We start from the raw sequence: 15,934 nt of genomic DNA on the forward strand, positions 1-15,934 counted from the left end.
GCACATATTTCTCCCATGTTTTCATATGCATCCTAGACATACCTCTGATTGTAGCAGGACGAGCCACAGACAAAACTCCTCAGACACCGGATTAAAGAAGGAAGAGGCTTTTATTCGGCCGGGAGTGTCGGCAGACTTGCGTCTTAAGAGCCGAGCTCCCTGAAGAAGAAATACTTGGCCTTTTTAAAGGCTTACAACTTTAAGGGATCCATGTAAAAGGGTCATGATAAATCAAGCAAGCGTGGAAAATGTAACGGGGGGCTACATGCATCAGCTAACAGAACAAAAGTTTTACAGTGCTTTCTCATACAATGTCTGGAATTTACAGATAACACTAGTAGTTTTGGTCAGGAGTTAATATTATTATTATTTTAATGACCACGGCCAGGTGGTGGTGCCAAGGTCGTCTAGCTATTTATCTTCTGTTTCTTTCCAACTTTTTGCTTTCTCCCCCTTCTCCTGTCTTATAAACTAGGGGAAGGGTGAGATGGGAAAAAGCTGGGAAGGACAACAGGAGAAGTGGTGGTCTCATTCTGTATAATCATGGCACATCTTATCTTGAGCGTCACAGTTCCAGGATCTCACCTACTGAGCTCACTGAGGGCGGGGACTATTTTGTACTAATTTCTGTATTACTAGCTTGACATGTAATGGGTGCTAAGCAGGAAAAGATAATAATAACAACATTTGGAGATATTTGTTTCAACACCATTCAAAATGAAAGTGAATTTTCAGCTTGTTTTAGTTAACTAGAAGATTGTATCATCAAACTAAACTCTGAAAAGGTAGAATAAACATTTTCTGAGCATTTTGGCTCATTCAAGTTTTATAGTAAAATGTTTATAAACTGGTCAGATTACATATAGATTGTATATAAGAAAAATGAAAAAAAGTTTAAAATGGATACTTCAAGGGAACGCAAGAAGAGACCAACTTCATTAATGCAGCATTCTCTTATTGATTACATAATATATTCCAGACTCTGGAAATGGAAAAAATGCTTTTTGAGAGTTTTCACATAGTTTCATTGATGTTTCCTGTTTCATAGTGGAAGAAGTTCTGAATAAGGTCCATGCGGCTGAATAAACATGTTTCTGACTATCCAAACTTTAATCCTCTGGGATGCCACCCAGGGCTTGAGAAGATTAATTTACTTCTAGCTTCCATATGATTCAGAAAGATTGTTTTCATTAATGTGCCTGCCAGTGTGCTCAGTTTGCATTATGAGGGCAGTTTGCTTACTTGACATGGCTGCTTATTTCATGTAGTGTTTGAGTTATTGGGAACCTCCACAAATGTTTGATAAATGGGTAAGTGAATGAACAGGCAGTATGCTAATTCCACTTTGACAGAATTTATGTCAATTGATTAAGTCTAAATGGGTCACTGACTTTGTCCTCTCTTTGTAGATTTCATATTATTGGATGATATTTATGAAATTGGGCGGTTTTGTTGCCAATTTTGTATGACAAGAAAACCTTTGAAGGAATACATTTTCTGTAAATTAATTTAACTGCTTTTAACAATGTTTCTCTTTCTCTAGATTTTAGTGCCAGTTCTTTCTAATAAGAACAACCATAAGTCCTGGTCCTGTTTTACTTCACAAGATATGGAATATCACATAGAAGTCATGAAAAATAAGATGTATATTTTTAGGGGCAAAATGTCTAGAAGAACTCTTCTACCAATTCCCACTGTTGCAGAAAAGATTGATCTGGATCAGAATTATTCAGAGAACAAGTATGTAACAGTACAGTATATCCAGGATATTAAAATGGAGTGCCAGGCCAGCATGGTGGCTCAGGACTGTAATCCCAGCAGTTTGGAGGCCGAGATGGGAGGGTTGCTTGAGACCAGGAGTTCAAGACTAGTCTGGGCAACATAGTGAGATTTCATCTCTACAAATAAAATCAAATAATAAAATAAAATGGAAAGTCAGCATACCCATTTAATATCACACCCCTAGCAAATTCATTAGAAAATAGAGAATTACAACTACATCATATTTTTAAAATAAGTGTAGAAACACCATGTGTATTATTTCCTTTCAAAGTACGCTTTTAAAAGCAAATTATACAAAAGCAAACTATAGTAATTGCCATGCCAATAGCAGTATTCCTTTAGTAAAATGGGTTTTGAGGATATAATTCTTTAACAGTGTTTTTTGGGGTTAGAGACATGTCAATGACAGAATAACATAACCCCACAACTCAAGACCATAAACATAATGGATTTTGAAGAATTTATTTTTAGGAAACTAGTTTATGGATGCCTAAAATAACTTTTAAAATCTGTGTCTTTGGATAAAATGATTCATCTTTGAATTATTTTATTTTAATGTTTGTAGGCCACCACAGTCAAATGAAAGGATAATACTTCATGCAATCGAATCTGTGGTTATTGAATGGTCACATCAAATCCAAGAAATTATAGGAAGAGATGCAGTGCAGCCTTTGTTGAATGGTCTTCACTTGTCTCCTCAAGCAGAGCTAGATTTCTGGATGATGAGGAGAGAAAATCTATCATGCATTTATGATCAAGTAAGTAGATAGCCCTAGAAATTGTAAATTAAATTAGCAAAGTCTCTTGAGCAGCAATGACCAATAGTTTTAAAGGTTTAACACACTATATAATTTACTGGTCTGCCCTCTTTTCTTAATCCAGAGTTCTGTATGTATGGTATGCACTTTTGACATTAAAGTAACTTTGCCTTTAGGAGAATATTTTGACAGCATTTGAGATTATTGGAAATATTGTGCTACCCTGGAAAAGCAGTACTTCCCCAGGGAAATGTTGAAGACTGGAAAATGTAATTAGTCAACTTAATTGATTTGGGAAGGAGTGAGGTCTTGCTTGGTAGAGAGACACAGCTACGGAAGGACTAACTTCGGTTCCTCTGCTGGGTGCTTGCCATACAAATGACTTAAGCTTCTAAAAGTTAAGGCATCCATTCACATGGGTTTTGGAGATTTTCTGAAACAAATTTCATATGGAAAAATCAGTATTTTACATATATAATGTATTAGGTTCTCTGGAAGGATACAACTAATAGGATATATGTATATAGGAAAGGGAGTTTATTAAGGAGAATTAATGGACTCACAAGGATCACAAGGTAAACTTCTACAATAGGCCGCCTGTAAGTTGAGGAGCAAGGAAGCCAGTGGTGAATCAGTCTGAGTCCCAAAACCTCAAAAGTAGGGAAGCTCACAGTGCAGCCTTCAGTCGGTCGCCAAAGGCCCAAGAGCCCCTGGCAAACCACTGGTGTAAGTCCAAGAGTCCAAAAGCTGAAGAACTTGGATTCTGATCTTTGAGAGCAGGAAGCATCCAGCATGGGAGAAAGATGAAGGCCAGAAGACTCAGCAGTTCTGCTTTTCCATCTTCTGCCTGCCTGCTCTATTCTTGCTGCTGTGGCAGCTGATTAGATGGTGCCCACCCAGATTGAGGATGAGTCTGCCTCTCCCAGCCCATTGACTCAAAATGTTAATCTCCTTTGGCAACACCCTCACAGACACACCCAGGAACAATACTTTGCATCCTTCAATCAAGTTGACACTCAGTTATAACTATCACATATAATAATATATATCCAAATTTAAAAAGTTAAATGCAAAATCAAATACAAGGCTAAGAAAACAATGTATTTTAAAAATTATTTTCAACTTGAAACCAGATATCATTTTGAGTGTTAAATACTGAATCACTTGTGAGTGAAATAGAATTTAAATATTTTATTACAGAATGCATGTATTTAGTAATCAAGTTTATATTTATTAAAGTTTTTTTTTTTTTCCTTAGCTTCAGGCACCTATTGTCCTCAAAATGGTTAAGATCCTGACAACTAAACAAAGCAGCTATTTTCCTACTCTGAAGGATATTTTTCTGGCTGTGGAAAATGGTAAGACTCTTGTTCCTCAGCCTGGCATCAGTATCACCATCTGCTCATGATCCAGCCCTTGCCTGCTTGGCCTTGACATTTACCCTTCCGCCATGTTCGGGGAGTGATTGCTCTTGGCTCTTCTGATGATGAATTCATCTCACCCTTTGTACTTTATTCTCCACCCATACTAAACTACTTTTAGTTTATCTGGTATGTAGTAGATACCTGCCAGAGTGGCTCCAGATTGAAATTTTAATTAGACTGTTTGTGGAGGAGTGAGGCCTTCAGTATTTAGCAGAGGAAAAAAAATAACTCTGGATAGAGGTTTTCCAGTCAACAGATTGGGCTATGATGAGTCCAGTTATTCACCAGTTCAGTTCTCTGAGTGTGTTTGATATCCACCAGTTATTTAGCTTGCAAACACTCAAAGCCATCATTGAAGTTTTGGTGAAGATGAAATGTACAGAGTGGAGGGCTTGTTGAATTTTGAATAGACAATGCATGCATCTTATTACAAACCAGGAATCATAAAATGATACCCAGTTGACAGTCTTCTCACCATCCTTGTCCTTCCACTATCTAGTTTCAGCCCTACCCAAAGATGACAATCTTGCTCAGTTCCTTGATTTCTGTTCATGTTTCTTTGCACATGGATAAGCATTTACTTATGGATATACATGATACTGAGGTTTTAAATAATACAATTGGAGGTAATATGGACAAGTAACTTTTTTTTGTTTCTAACAGTAAAAGTTTATTTTTCCCATGTGACATTTGGAAAGTTAGGAAATACTGAAAATTCACTTCAAATATGTTTTAATACATCTTTAGGGTTTTCTGCATGAATTCAGTTTAAAAAGAAAGCTTAAGATAAGGAGGAATATATACAGCAGGGACTCTGTAAGATCTGAATTCCTGTCCCAACCCCGCTTACTGAGCATTTTAAATTTGCTAAGCCTCTGGTTTGTATTGGCCTATTAACACCTTCCTTGAAGAATTGCTACGTGGATTTAGTATTTCTCAGTCTTGTCATGATCAACATTTTGGGTTAGATAATTTTTTGTTGTGGGGGGGCATCTTACATATTGTAGGATATTTAGCAGTATCTCTGGCCTTTACCTGCTGGTGCCATCCCTGTTGTGGTGGTCATAAATGTCTCCAGACATGGCCAAATGTCCCCTGGGGGCAAGATTTCTCCTGGTTGAGAACCACTGGGTTAGGGATAGCATATTATACACTGTACGAGGTACTGGACATGTAGTAAGTATGCTTCAATAAATAGAAGCTGTTGGCATTTTTTTTTTTTCTATGTTAGCATAGGACGAAAATTTTCTCTGGATACAGCTTCTGCAGGAATGAATCCCAGGGTCCTCTGAGCCTTATGTGTGTGTGGCCTGGAGATACAGAAATAAAACACTTCTCAATAGAACAAGTGGCCCAAACCCATGGTCAAGTTGGGGGAAGAAAGGTCTTCTCAAAGACGTACTTCAGGCATTGTGGAGTCACCAGACATGCTGATCACATTTTAAGGACACTTAATATTTCAGGGCACTTACCTACTAGATGCAGTTATTTAATGTTGACATAAACATTGATAAAAATACTAATTTTGAAACAGTACATCTTGAAAATAATTCCTGAACATTCTTTTTATTGTTACATAGACAGATTAATTGGTTACACATCAAGTGGCTGGGTGCGTCCTTGACTCCTGGTGACACAATTTAGCAGGGTTTTTCTGTTTTTTGTTCTTGACACAAGCCTTTTGGGTTAACACCAAAAACTAGAATTTACTTGACCTTGTTCCCTACTTTCATAAAAAAATTTGTTCTCAGTTCATCAGGGGTATTTGCAGCCTTGGGAGCAAAATGGAATATCATGGAAATCCATTTAGGGTATATTAAAAGGACCAGTGCTAAGCAAGAGAAAACTTTGGATTAGATTAAGCAGTCATTAATGAGAGTTAAATATTTAAATGTTTCTTCATATCTATAGCATTCTTTGGTTTGATTTTTTTCTTTTTCTTTTTTGGAGACAGAGTCTTGCTCTGTTGCTCAGGCTGGAGTGCAGTGGTGTGATTATGGCTCACTGCAGCCTCGACCTCCCAGGCTCAAGTGCTCCTTCCACCTCAGCCTCCTGAGGAGCTCGGACCACAGGCACCTGCCACCATGCACAGCTAATTTTTAAGTTTTTTGTAGAGATGAGGTCTTGCTATGTTGCCCAGGCTGGTTTTGAACTCCTGGACTCAACTAATCCTTCCAAAGTGCTGGGATTACAAGCATGGACCACTGCACCTGGCCCTCTATAGCATGTGAAAAAAAAATATTTACCATGCTTAACATTTGTTTTATTGAAATAAAATTCACATAACATAAATTAACAATTTTAAAGTGTATAATTCATTCAAGTTTTAGTACGTTCATGATGTTGTACTACCTCACCTCTGTCGAGTTTCAAAATACTTTCATCACTGTTCTTAACAATTTTAAGTTAAACCTTTATTAATAATATAATTTTTCTCAGTCATTGCATGAGTTACTGTCATAGGAAACTGGAATGAGAGAGTAAACAATTCAATTGTGCTCGTACCAAGTTCCTAGAAGGAATTAACATTCTAGTGATGAAGTTTGTAATCCAAGCCATAAAGTGACAACATTGCAGAGAGGTTTTATTCCCAGTTTCCACAGGGTTGAGTAAATTTCTTTAGACTCCAGGGGTATTTTCCCCTTGGGTTTTCCATCACAATTTATTTATGCTATGTGGGTAACTAGATCAGTGCTCTCCCAAATGACTGAGTTACAGATGGATAGTGTCTAAAGTTTTCCACATTGCTCATGTGTAGATTGTAGGATAAGTAATATAAAGGGAACTATGACAACATTTAAGTGTGGCTGTGTTGTTTTACGTGGCCCTCTTCTACATGTAAAGTGAATTTAGAAAAAAAAAAAATCACGTTAATGATGGTTCTTTGCTTTCAGCCCTTCTCGAAGCCCAAGATGTGGAACTTTACCTGAGACCTCTGAGGAGACACATCCAATGTCTCCAGGAGACGGAATTCCCACAGACCCGCATATTAATCGCTCCATTATTTCATACCATCTGTCTGATCTGGAGTCATTCGAAGTTTTATAACACCCCTGCTCGGGTTATAGTTTTATTGCAAGAGTTTTGTAATCTCTTCATTAACCAGGTATGAAGCATCAAAAAACAGGAACAATAAGAATTGTTGCTGTGAGGTGGTTTTACTAGACTAGCGAAGAATAATCTAGTATACAGTAAGAACACCATCTTTCTTTTTCTTTTTTGAGAAGGGACGTTTATGGTAACAAAGGCCAAGTAACCTTTTAATCCTAAATGACAGAAAGCTATGAAAATAAGTCAGACATAAAGGACAAGTTGTTGGCGGGTTTTGTTTGTTTAGTATCTGTACCTTTCTTCAAAAGGCTTTAAGGCAGCTTCCAGTAAAAGACAGATGTGTAGTACCTTCTTTGTAGCCTTCCTTTCATTTTCACAGAAACACTGACTGATAAAAGCCTTTTGGAAAGTGTGATAAGTTAAGAGCATCTGGCAAAAAGAAAATCCTAAAAATATAGTAGTAGAATTGTATTGAAAAACTTCTGATTCATTGTTGGTCTTTTAAAATCTCTTTTATAATTGCTTCTCTATTCCTTACTCAACCTGCGAAATGTTTAAAAAAAAAAAAAAAAAAAAAGGACCAGCTCTCTCTGTGTCCTCATCCTGTCTATGTGAATGTGGATTCTTCTATGTTCACAGTACCACAGGGTATTACATAATTTGAGAGCTAAAAGATACTTGGATGCTACATAATCCAGTGGTTCTTATTTGGAGGTGTGTATTAGTCTGCTCAGGCTTCCATAGCAAAGTACTATGGACTGGGTAGGTTAAACGTCAGAAATTTATTTTTTCTCACAGTTCTAGAAGCTGAAAGTCTGAGATGAGAGTGCCAGCGTGCTCAGGTTCTGGTGAGGGCCCTCTTCCTGGCTTGCTGATGACTGGCTGCTTTCTCACTGTGTCCTCACTTGGCCATCTTCCTCTTTTTTATATTTTTTAATTTTATTTTTAATTATTTTTTTGAGATGGAATCTCGCTCTGTCACCCAGGCTGGAGTGCAGTGGCCGGATCTCAGTTCACTGCAAGCTCCACCTCCCGGACTCACACCATTCTCCTGCCTCAGCCTCCCAAGTAGCTGGGACTATAGACGCCCGCCATCTCGCCCGGCTAGTTTTTTTGTATTTTTAGTAGAGACGGGGTTTCACTGTGTCAGCCAGGATGGTCTCGATCTCCTGACCTCGTGATCCGCCCACCTCAGCCTCCCAAAGTGCTGGGATTACAGGCGTGAGCCACTGTGCCTGGCCGGCCATCTTCCTCTTATAAGACCACAGTCCTATAGGATTAAGTCCCCATCTTTATAACCTCATTTAATCGCAGTTATCTCCTAAAGACCCTATATCCAGATACAGTCACATTGGGAGTTAGGCTTTCAACATATCAATTTGAAGGGACACAATTCAGATATTTTTCAAATGAATTAACCAAGACTTGAAAAATGATGTTATTTGCTCAATTTCCCTGAGAAGTTAGGAGGAAAGCCAGACCAGAGAACAGGTCTGCAGACTTGCAGCTTAGAGTTTCTGGAGTATGAGGTTGCATTGTTAATGTTTTTCATCTCTTTCCCTCTCTGATTCTGAAAAGATGGAGTGCTGTGTGGGAAAGGCTTTGGACCCAGACCAAGCTGGATTCAAATCTAATTGACCCACTTAAGGGAAGTTAAATGACTCCTCAGTTTCCACATCTGTCAGTGGGGATAATGCCTAGTCCATGGCTATTGTGAGGATTAAAAGATAACCTAAGTGAAATCCCCAGCATTGCTTGGTGTTTAATCGAGTTTCAGTAAATGTTAGTTGCATTTTGTTCTTTTGACAAACTGTTGACTTACAGGCTAGTTGCGGCTGTTGGTAGGAGATAACAACAGGTCGATCCCTTGCTGTATTTTATCATCATCTCCTCTGCTTTTGTTCAATTTCTGTTACTCTGTTGGGCAAACTCAGTTTTGCCCTTTTGTTAAACAGGTTCCCTGGACCCTAATGGCTTGGGTCTCTATGTAAAACACCACAATCACTGTTGCAGGGTCAAAAACTGTAACCACCACTTCCCCCAAACTCCTATTTAGGGAACTATTTCTCATTTTGAGAATAATTGAAACTGTTTCACTGCAAATCCTTGTTAATGTATAAATGACAGAGGAGACTATTTGTTAGCACAGGTGACTTATTGTAAGTCCTGGTTATCTGTAAGCCTGTAAACTTCTCATGTCTGGCTTCTGGTCTGTGTCAACAGCCAGATTCTGCCAAGCTTCTGATAAAATAATGTGGCTTCTCTTGTTCCTTAGTTCTGGCTTCTATCCAAAGGTTTCATTGACCCGATTCCTTTGATTCTATGAACGGCAGATTTCAGACTTTGTGGTAAATACGCCCAACATGTTAGGAGTCAAAAGTTAACAATTAGCCAGTGTCCATAGCTGGTTCCCTGAAGCACTAACCACCAGCCACCAATTTTACTACTTTTATATAGTTATTTAACAAACACTATATAATACTTATTTTGTTCAGGAGCTTTTCCAAGCCCTTTACGAAAATTCAAAAGTTAAGTCCTCATAGCAATGCTACGACATAGATATTATGAGTAGCTTCATTTTATAATGAAAAAAACCCTGAAGCCTAAGAAGATAAGTAACTTTCCAATGCAACAAGTCAATAATAGAATTCTCACCCATTATACCATGCTCCATATTTTAAAATAAGTTTTTTTATGTCTAAATGTGACCTAATACGTGGTATGCTAATGATAATTGTAAAATATTCTCATTGCATAGTGTTGGAACAGTGGAAATAGTTCTTCAGTTTTATCACTCCATTAAGCATTTATACATTTTATCATATGTACAGTTTTGTACTACTTGAAAGATGATTTTGTTATTGCTGTATATGTAAGTTGCTTCCAGCCTCCTTGATTATAAACAACATGCAGAAAACTATACAAAGATCCCCTGTTTTGACTGGAATAATTGGCTTACTATAAATTCCTGATGTTGGTCAAAGGATGCAATCTTTTCATGGCTCCTGAGCAATATTTGATACTTACAAATTATTTTCTAAAAGGTTATATCTATTACGTTGCTATTATCAATGTGTAAAAGGTTTCACTATGACCTGTCAACTTGGAGCATTGCCATCTTTAAAAAAATTGGGGGTCATTTATTGTGTTCTAGTGGTAACATGTTTTTAAATTTGTACCTTGCATGATATGTGATTACACATTTTATGTTTTCTATAATTGTATTTCCTCTTGTCACCTACATGTTCTTTGCTTTCATGAATGTATTGATCAAGATTTTGTGAAATTTCAAACCCTTCTTATGTTACATATTAGAGGTCATAAACTGACATGCTATCAGCTCATTTGGCCCAGAGATCAATGCAGTGTTTCTATTTTGTATAATATTTTTTAATTTAAAAATTGTTGTTAATACTTAAATTGGATAGATCTCATTTAAATGCCAGCATTTCAGCCTCCATTGAAAACTCAGAGATCTTGCTACAGTGCTTGCGCCATCCCCGTAGGCTCAGCCAGTGACCATAGCTTCAAATGCCGCTTTAGGTGAAACAGGTGCTGTCTAGATGACCATGACCTTCTCCGTTCACTGTCGTTTTTGATCTGCTTTACTCAGTTTCATTATATGCCTGACCCTGTGACTGGAATGCCAGTCAGAGTCAGAAACCCTTTGTTACTTTATAAACAAATGTATTTCTTTTCTCGTTTTCTAGTGGTGACCACTAACATCATTATTTAGGCTAGACACATAAAAGGCATCACCTGTTCACCTTGCATGCTAGCACAGGCTTTGCTAATGGGGTCTTAATGCCTTGCCTTTCTTCTCTGGTAACCTGACTCTACTCCCTGGTCCTTATGTGTCATTACCACTCTAGCCACTACCTTGTCTATTCCATGGCTTGGTGTATCTGTTGTAGACATTGTCACCTACAAGATCCTAGGTAAGGAAGAGTTTAAGTCTGAGTAGTCGAGTGTGGAGTAGAGCTGTCAGGATTGAGCTAAAACAACAGTCCATAAAAACACATGCAAAAGAATAGAGAACCAGCAGCAGAGAGACAAGCCTCAAACTAACAATATCATTGGTAAATTGGTTAATCGATCAGCTTATTGATAAATAAGTTGGTTAACAGTATTTTAGTTTATAAGGCCTCTGAAGTGGGACCAGTTCATCCTAAATCTGGTGGCTTTTAGCTTGTTTGTGCTGGTACCATGAAGTATGCGATGATAGAGCTGCTGTGGTTAGGCATGCTCCAGAGCGGGTACTGTGAGAGGTCGAGAAGAATTTAGAGTTTATGAGCTAAAAGGGATTTTGAGATTCACCTAATTCATTTCCCTCATTTTGCAGCTAAGGAAATAGATCCTCTGAGACAACTTAGCTAGTATCACAAAAGTAGTTCGTGGCCCCCAGAAGGGTCACAGCCAGCCCCTGCCTCAGGTCATGTATTTTCCCTCACACACTCTGCCTCCCCATGCAAGGAGACAGACTGGGTGTTTTCATTTAGGACATTAGGTACTATCACCTGTCTTAGGCCTTAGTGAACAGTAGTCTGTATGAACAGGAGGTTCCTTGTCTATGATTGTCTCATCTGTGTGAGGGCCAGCCAGGAAGCACAGGAATAAACATTAAGCATGGATTGTCCTAGGGACGTTACTTTAAATACAAGTAATTAGGTAACAGGGGGCTGCTAAAGCAGAAGGGGCCACTCAAGCAAAAGATGGAGTCGTTTGCCATAGATTTTTCAGCATCCTAAAAAGACACATTTACTATAAAGAATACATAGAGATAAAGGTATATGGAATACACCATGTACCATATCAAAGTGTAAGTTCTTTTAAAATTCACATTGCTAAGGGATTCCTGGTGGTTCTCTTCACTGTCCTAAATGACTTGCTATTATAGCAGCCCTCATGTGGAGGTTAATTTTCTATCTAACGTGATTGGGAAATAAAAGCATAGATTGGGAAGGAGTCTAATCAGTAGGGGGTTTAGACACTAAATGAATGATTTTCTTATTGCCTTACAAATTCATGGCACAGAGCCTATATTGCCTGTAAAACTGTTTTCATTAATGGGAAATGGAAGGTCATATGCCTATATTTAGGGAAGAAGTGCTTCCCTCTGCTATTTTGAACTCAGGACTTTCATTACATTATCCATTGACATCTTGAACAACTTTCTAAGCAACCACAAAATTGAAGGCACACAAATTAAATCTGTAATTTATATGAGGTTAAGATGCATCAGGAAGAGATAGCATACAAAAGAACCTTCAGAATGCACAAGTTCTTGGTCCTTGAAGAGGGGAATTCTGAATGTGGGTATCAAATATGAAGAGAGAAGTTGGGAGTGTTGGTTGGTCCCATGAGAATTTGACCAGTGCCACATGGATCTTCTAGTCTTTTCTTTCTCTTTTACCCTTCTCTTCCTTTCTTTTCCTCTATTCAAAACTAGTTCATGTGGCACATGTCAGCTAGACTGTATGTCCTGTAATGTCACTTAAGCCCCCAGAAGAGAAGTTTGCTAACTTGAAAGAATTTCCACTGTTACACACTCCTAATCAGGTCTTTCCCTTTGCAAGTGGCCCTGAACTACCAGATAAAGTGAGTGTACTTTAAAAATTCATGTTCTGATAGATTTCCTTGTCTGGCTTATATATTCTTTATATGAGAAAATGATTGTTCAGAATATTTGCTGGCAGGCACACTCATGCAAATTACATGACAGTTGTCATATTTAGCGACAATTTAGTCATTTGCTAGAATGTAAAAATCCAGAAACAGTAGGGTCTCCTGTATATTAATTCTAACATATACAAGTATGTAATCGAAGTCTAAGTAGCTGAATTTCTAGAATTTGTGCTTTCTTTCTTTCATCATTGCTGGCCCACCTTTAGATACTGGCATTTAAAAATGATTCTTCGAAACAGAGACAGTTGCAGGGAAAAATTATTAAACACAGTTTTGATCATTGTTCCCTTTCATTAAATCCTAGGCAACAGCTTTCCTTTCACCTGAGGACCTTTTGAAGGGAGAAATAGAGGAGTCACTGGAAAAGGTGCAGGTGGCTGTTAACATCTTAAAGACTTTCAGAAACTGCTTTTTCAACTATAGAAAAAAATTGGCAAGCTATTTTATGGGAAGTAAGCTGAGACCATGGGATTTCCAGTCTCATCTGGTGTTTTGCAGATTTGACGAGTTTCTTGATCGTTTGATAAAAATAGAGGTATTCTTTTTTTCTTTCACTTATTCATGTTGAAGGTGGGTTCAAAAAGGCGGTAGCTTTTCACATGATTCATGGAACGGTTTACTTTACATTGTAGGTGGAGGCCTCCTTTCTCAGTGATTCTCAATAAGGAGCTCAGCAGGCCAATGCTATGATGGTACAAGGGCAATTTTTAAGTCTTTCATTTTGATTTTTTAAAAGTTCATTTTTGATTGTTATTACACTGAGTATAAGTAAATCTCTTTATATATCAGTGACTATTAGAATTTACTAATCTAGAAGAGTGTTGTAAATCAGGAAGCAGTAAACTAATCCTCTGTAAATAAATCCACTTTTCCTTTTATATATTTAATCCTTAAAATTGCTGTTTCATACCCTAAAACCCATTGGATAATTTAAATTATCACACTATTTTTTAGTATATTAATATATGCTATACTATAAAATATTAAAACCACTGGTAAAATAAAACATGGAAATATGTGCTCTGTAAATTAAACACATAGAACACACAAACTCTTACACTTGTATGGTGCCTATTGGCTTAGATTTTTTTTTTACAAAAAGTTTAAATTGATGACACTGCCTTATTTTCTTTGTAAAGCTGTAAGAATTTTGGACATTGTCATTGATATAAGATTTGTTTTATTTCATTCAAAATTAGAGCTTTATGTCTTGAGAATTCTCATGATCACTTAAATGAGTCTGAATGCCTCTTCTGTCTCTGAATGTGAAATACCTAATGAAGGGCAGCTTACATATCCCTTCCTTAACAGTTTCCTGGGCTCACTTTCAGTAAAGCAACTGACTCACTGCAAAGTATGGGGTGATGAAAACAAGAGTTTTGGATACTACCTGGGGATCTGACTTACATTTAGGAGGATATAAAACTGGGAGAGTTACATGTCTAGCTATGGTGAATTAGAGGTTGCTTACACTGAGAGATTCTTTTTTTTTTTTTTTTTTTTTTTTTTTTTTGTAGAGATAGGGTCTCATACTGTCGCCCAGGCTTAAGTGCAGTGGTGTGAACACAGCTCACTGCAGCCTTGACCTCCTGGTTCAAGTGATCCTCCCGCCTCAGCTTCTCAAGTAGCTAGGACTACAGGTGCATGCCACCATGCCTAGTTCACTTTTTTGTGTTTCGTAGAGACAGAGTCTTGCCTTGTTGCCCAGGTTGGTTTCAAACTCCTGGGCTCAAGCAATCCTCCTGCCTTGGCCTCCCAAAGTGCTGGGATTATAAGCGTGAGCCACTGCGCCTGGCCAGTGAGAGTTAATTTTTAATAAATATGAAAATGGGAGAGTAATTTTTAAAAATTAGCAATGACTTTGTTAATTAAATAATTAATATTTATTTTTTGTCATGTAAGTGTCCATTGACTCATTGATTTTGAACACTTGAAAATGTTCTTGATTTGAAACTTTAAAATATTTTGCTGCTCAATGTAGTGGAAAGGTCTTTACTGTGTTTTTTACAAAGGATATATTTGTCAGCACTTTGGAATTTGAAAAGCTGGAAAGACTGGAATTCGGTGGTACCAAAGGAGCAATTTTAAATGGACAAGTTCATGAGATGAATGAAGAATTTATGGAACTCTATAAAGTTTTTAAACAGAGCACTTATGACCCATCTGATTGCAATAACATGGTAATGTTGTACCTTTGCATTTTCATTTCATGGGATCCTATAATTTTATAGCTGAAAAGGAAGATCGGTCTCAGTAATAATAGGAGCCATCCATTCCAACATCTCTAGGACCAAAAGAGGTTAAATGACTTGCTGAAGTCTTGTAGCTACTTAGTTAGTAGATCAGGGATCAGAACTTAAGCTTTTGCGTTTTCAGTTCAGAATGATGGCTGATAAAACTGCAGACCTCAGTCTGGATTTGTATCTTGTTTGTGTATACTAAACAGAAACTTTCCACACTAACTCAATTTGATCTGATGTCCATGTAACTCATGTGCTTTATTTTAGCCTTTTCTTGAATCACTGGATTTTTTTTTTTTCACCTGAACACTTGGTTTCACCCCATTCATTACGAGTATCGTTAGCATGTTGGTTGTTTCTTATAATTTTTGTTATTCTTGAGAGCTGATTATAACTTCACATTTCCAACCACAGGAAAGGGAGAAGCTTTCTGAGTTAAGCTGCTTCTGTGCTCTGTCAGTTCCAGCATGTTAGTAGCCAGGGAGCTACCTGTGAGCATCCCTGCAGTTCTAGGATAAAAATAGCTTCATTTTAGTAGTTTGCCAAGAACAGTGAAGCCCCAGTCAAAAAGAATGAGGATTTAGCTCTTGTTCTTATTATTTTATACATGAGTTTATTCACTATTGTTCATATTTGGCCGAACAATCGATTCTTTGAGATGTATGAGTGCAGTATGATAGCTTTATAAGGATGTAGTTAGCAAACTTAAGCCCTCTGAATTGTAGTCAGTTTTGGAAAGTGGAGTGAATGGTAGGACACTGCTATAGTGGGTGACTCTTTGCTAAACCAGGGTCCTACAGTTTGTGAAAATGTATGAGGAATATAGGATCATGGCGATGAATAATTTGAGTGAACTCATCCCCAAAGCCTTGTAAGATGCCTGGCACTTGGAAGGCTTTCAATAAATATGTACAGAATGGGATTCTTCAGAGAGCCTCTAGGTTAGCCCTGCTGAATGAGCTAGTGGAGGAGGAGTGTGAGACTGAGCCTGCAC

At 37.7% G+C, this 15,934-nt stretch overlaps 1 protein-coding gene across 1 annotated transcript in view; it reads left to right on the plus strand.

The window, feature by feature from the left end:
• The window catches only part of DNAH11 (dynein axonemal heavy chain 11), a 396,815-nt gene that overhangs the window by 14,906 nt on the left and 365,975 nt on the right, over positions 1-15,934 (plus strand). The window contains exons 3-8 of the mRNA XM_017871552.1: positions 1,544-1,740; positions 2,348-2,540; positions 3,799-3,898; positions 6,859-7,070; positions 13,005-13,235; positions 14,713-14,880. Of these exons, the coding sequence (XP_017727041.1) occupies positions 1,544-1,740; positions 2,348-2,540; positions 3,799-3,898; positions 6,859-7,070; positions 13,005-13,235; positions 14,713-14,880 (1,101 nt within the window). The remainder of the gene's footprint in view (positions 1-1,543; positions 1,741-2,347; positions 2,541-3,798; positions 3,899-6,858; positions 7,071-13,004; positions 13,236-14,712; positions 14,881-15,934) is intronic.

This window comes from Rhinopithecus bieti, unplaced genomic scaffold (genome assembly GCF_001698545.2).
Source record: "Rhinopithecus bieti isolate Rb0 unplaced genomic scaffold, ASM169854v2 scaffold_5882, whole genome shotgun sequence".
Lineage (NCBI taxonomy): Eukaryota > Metazoa > Chordata > Mammalia > Primates > Cercopithecidae > Rhinopithecus > Rhinopithecus bieti.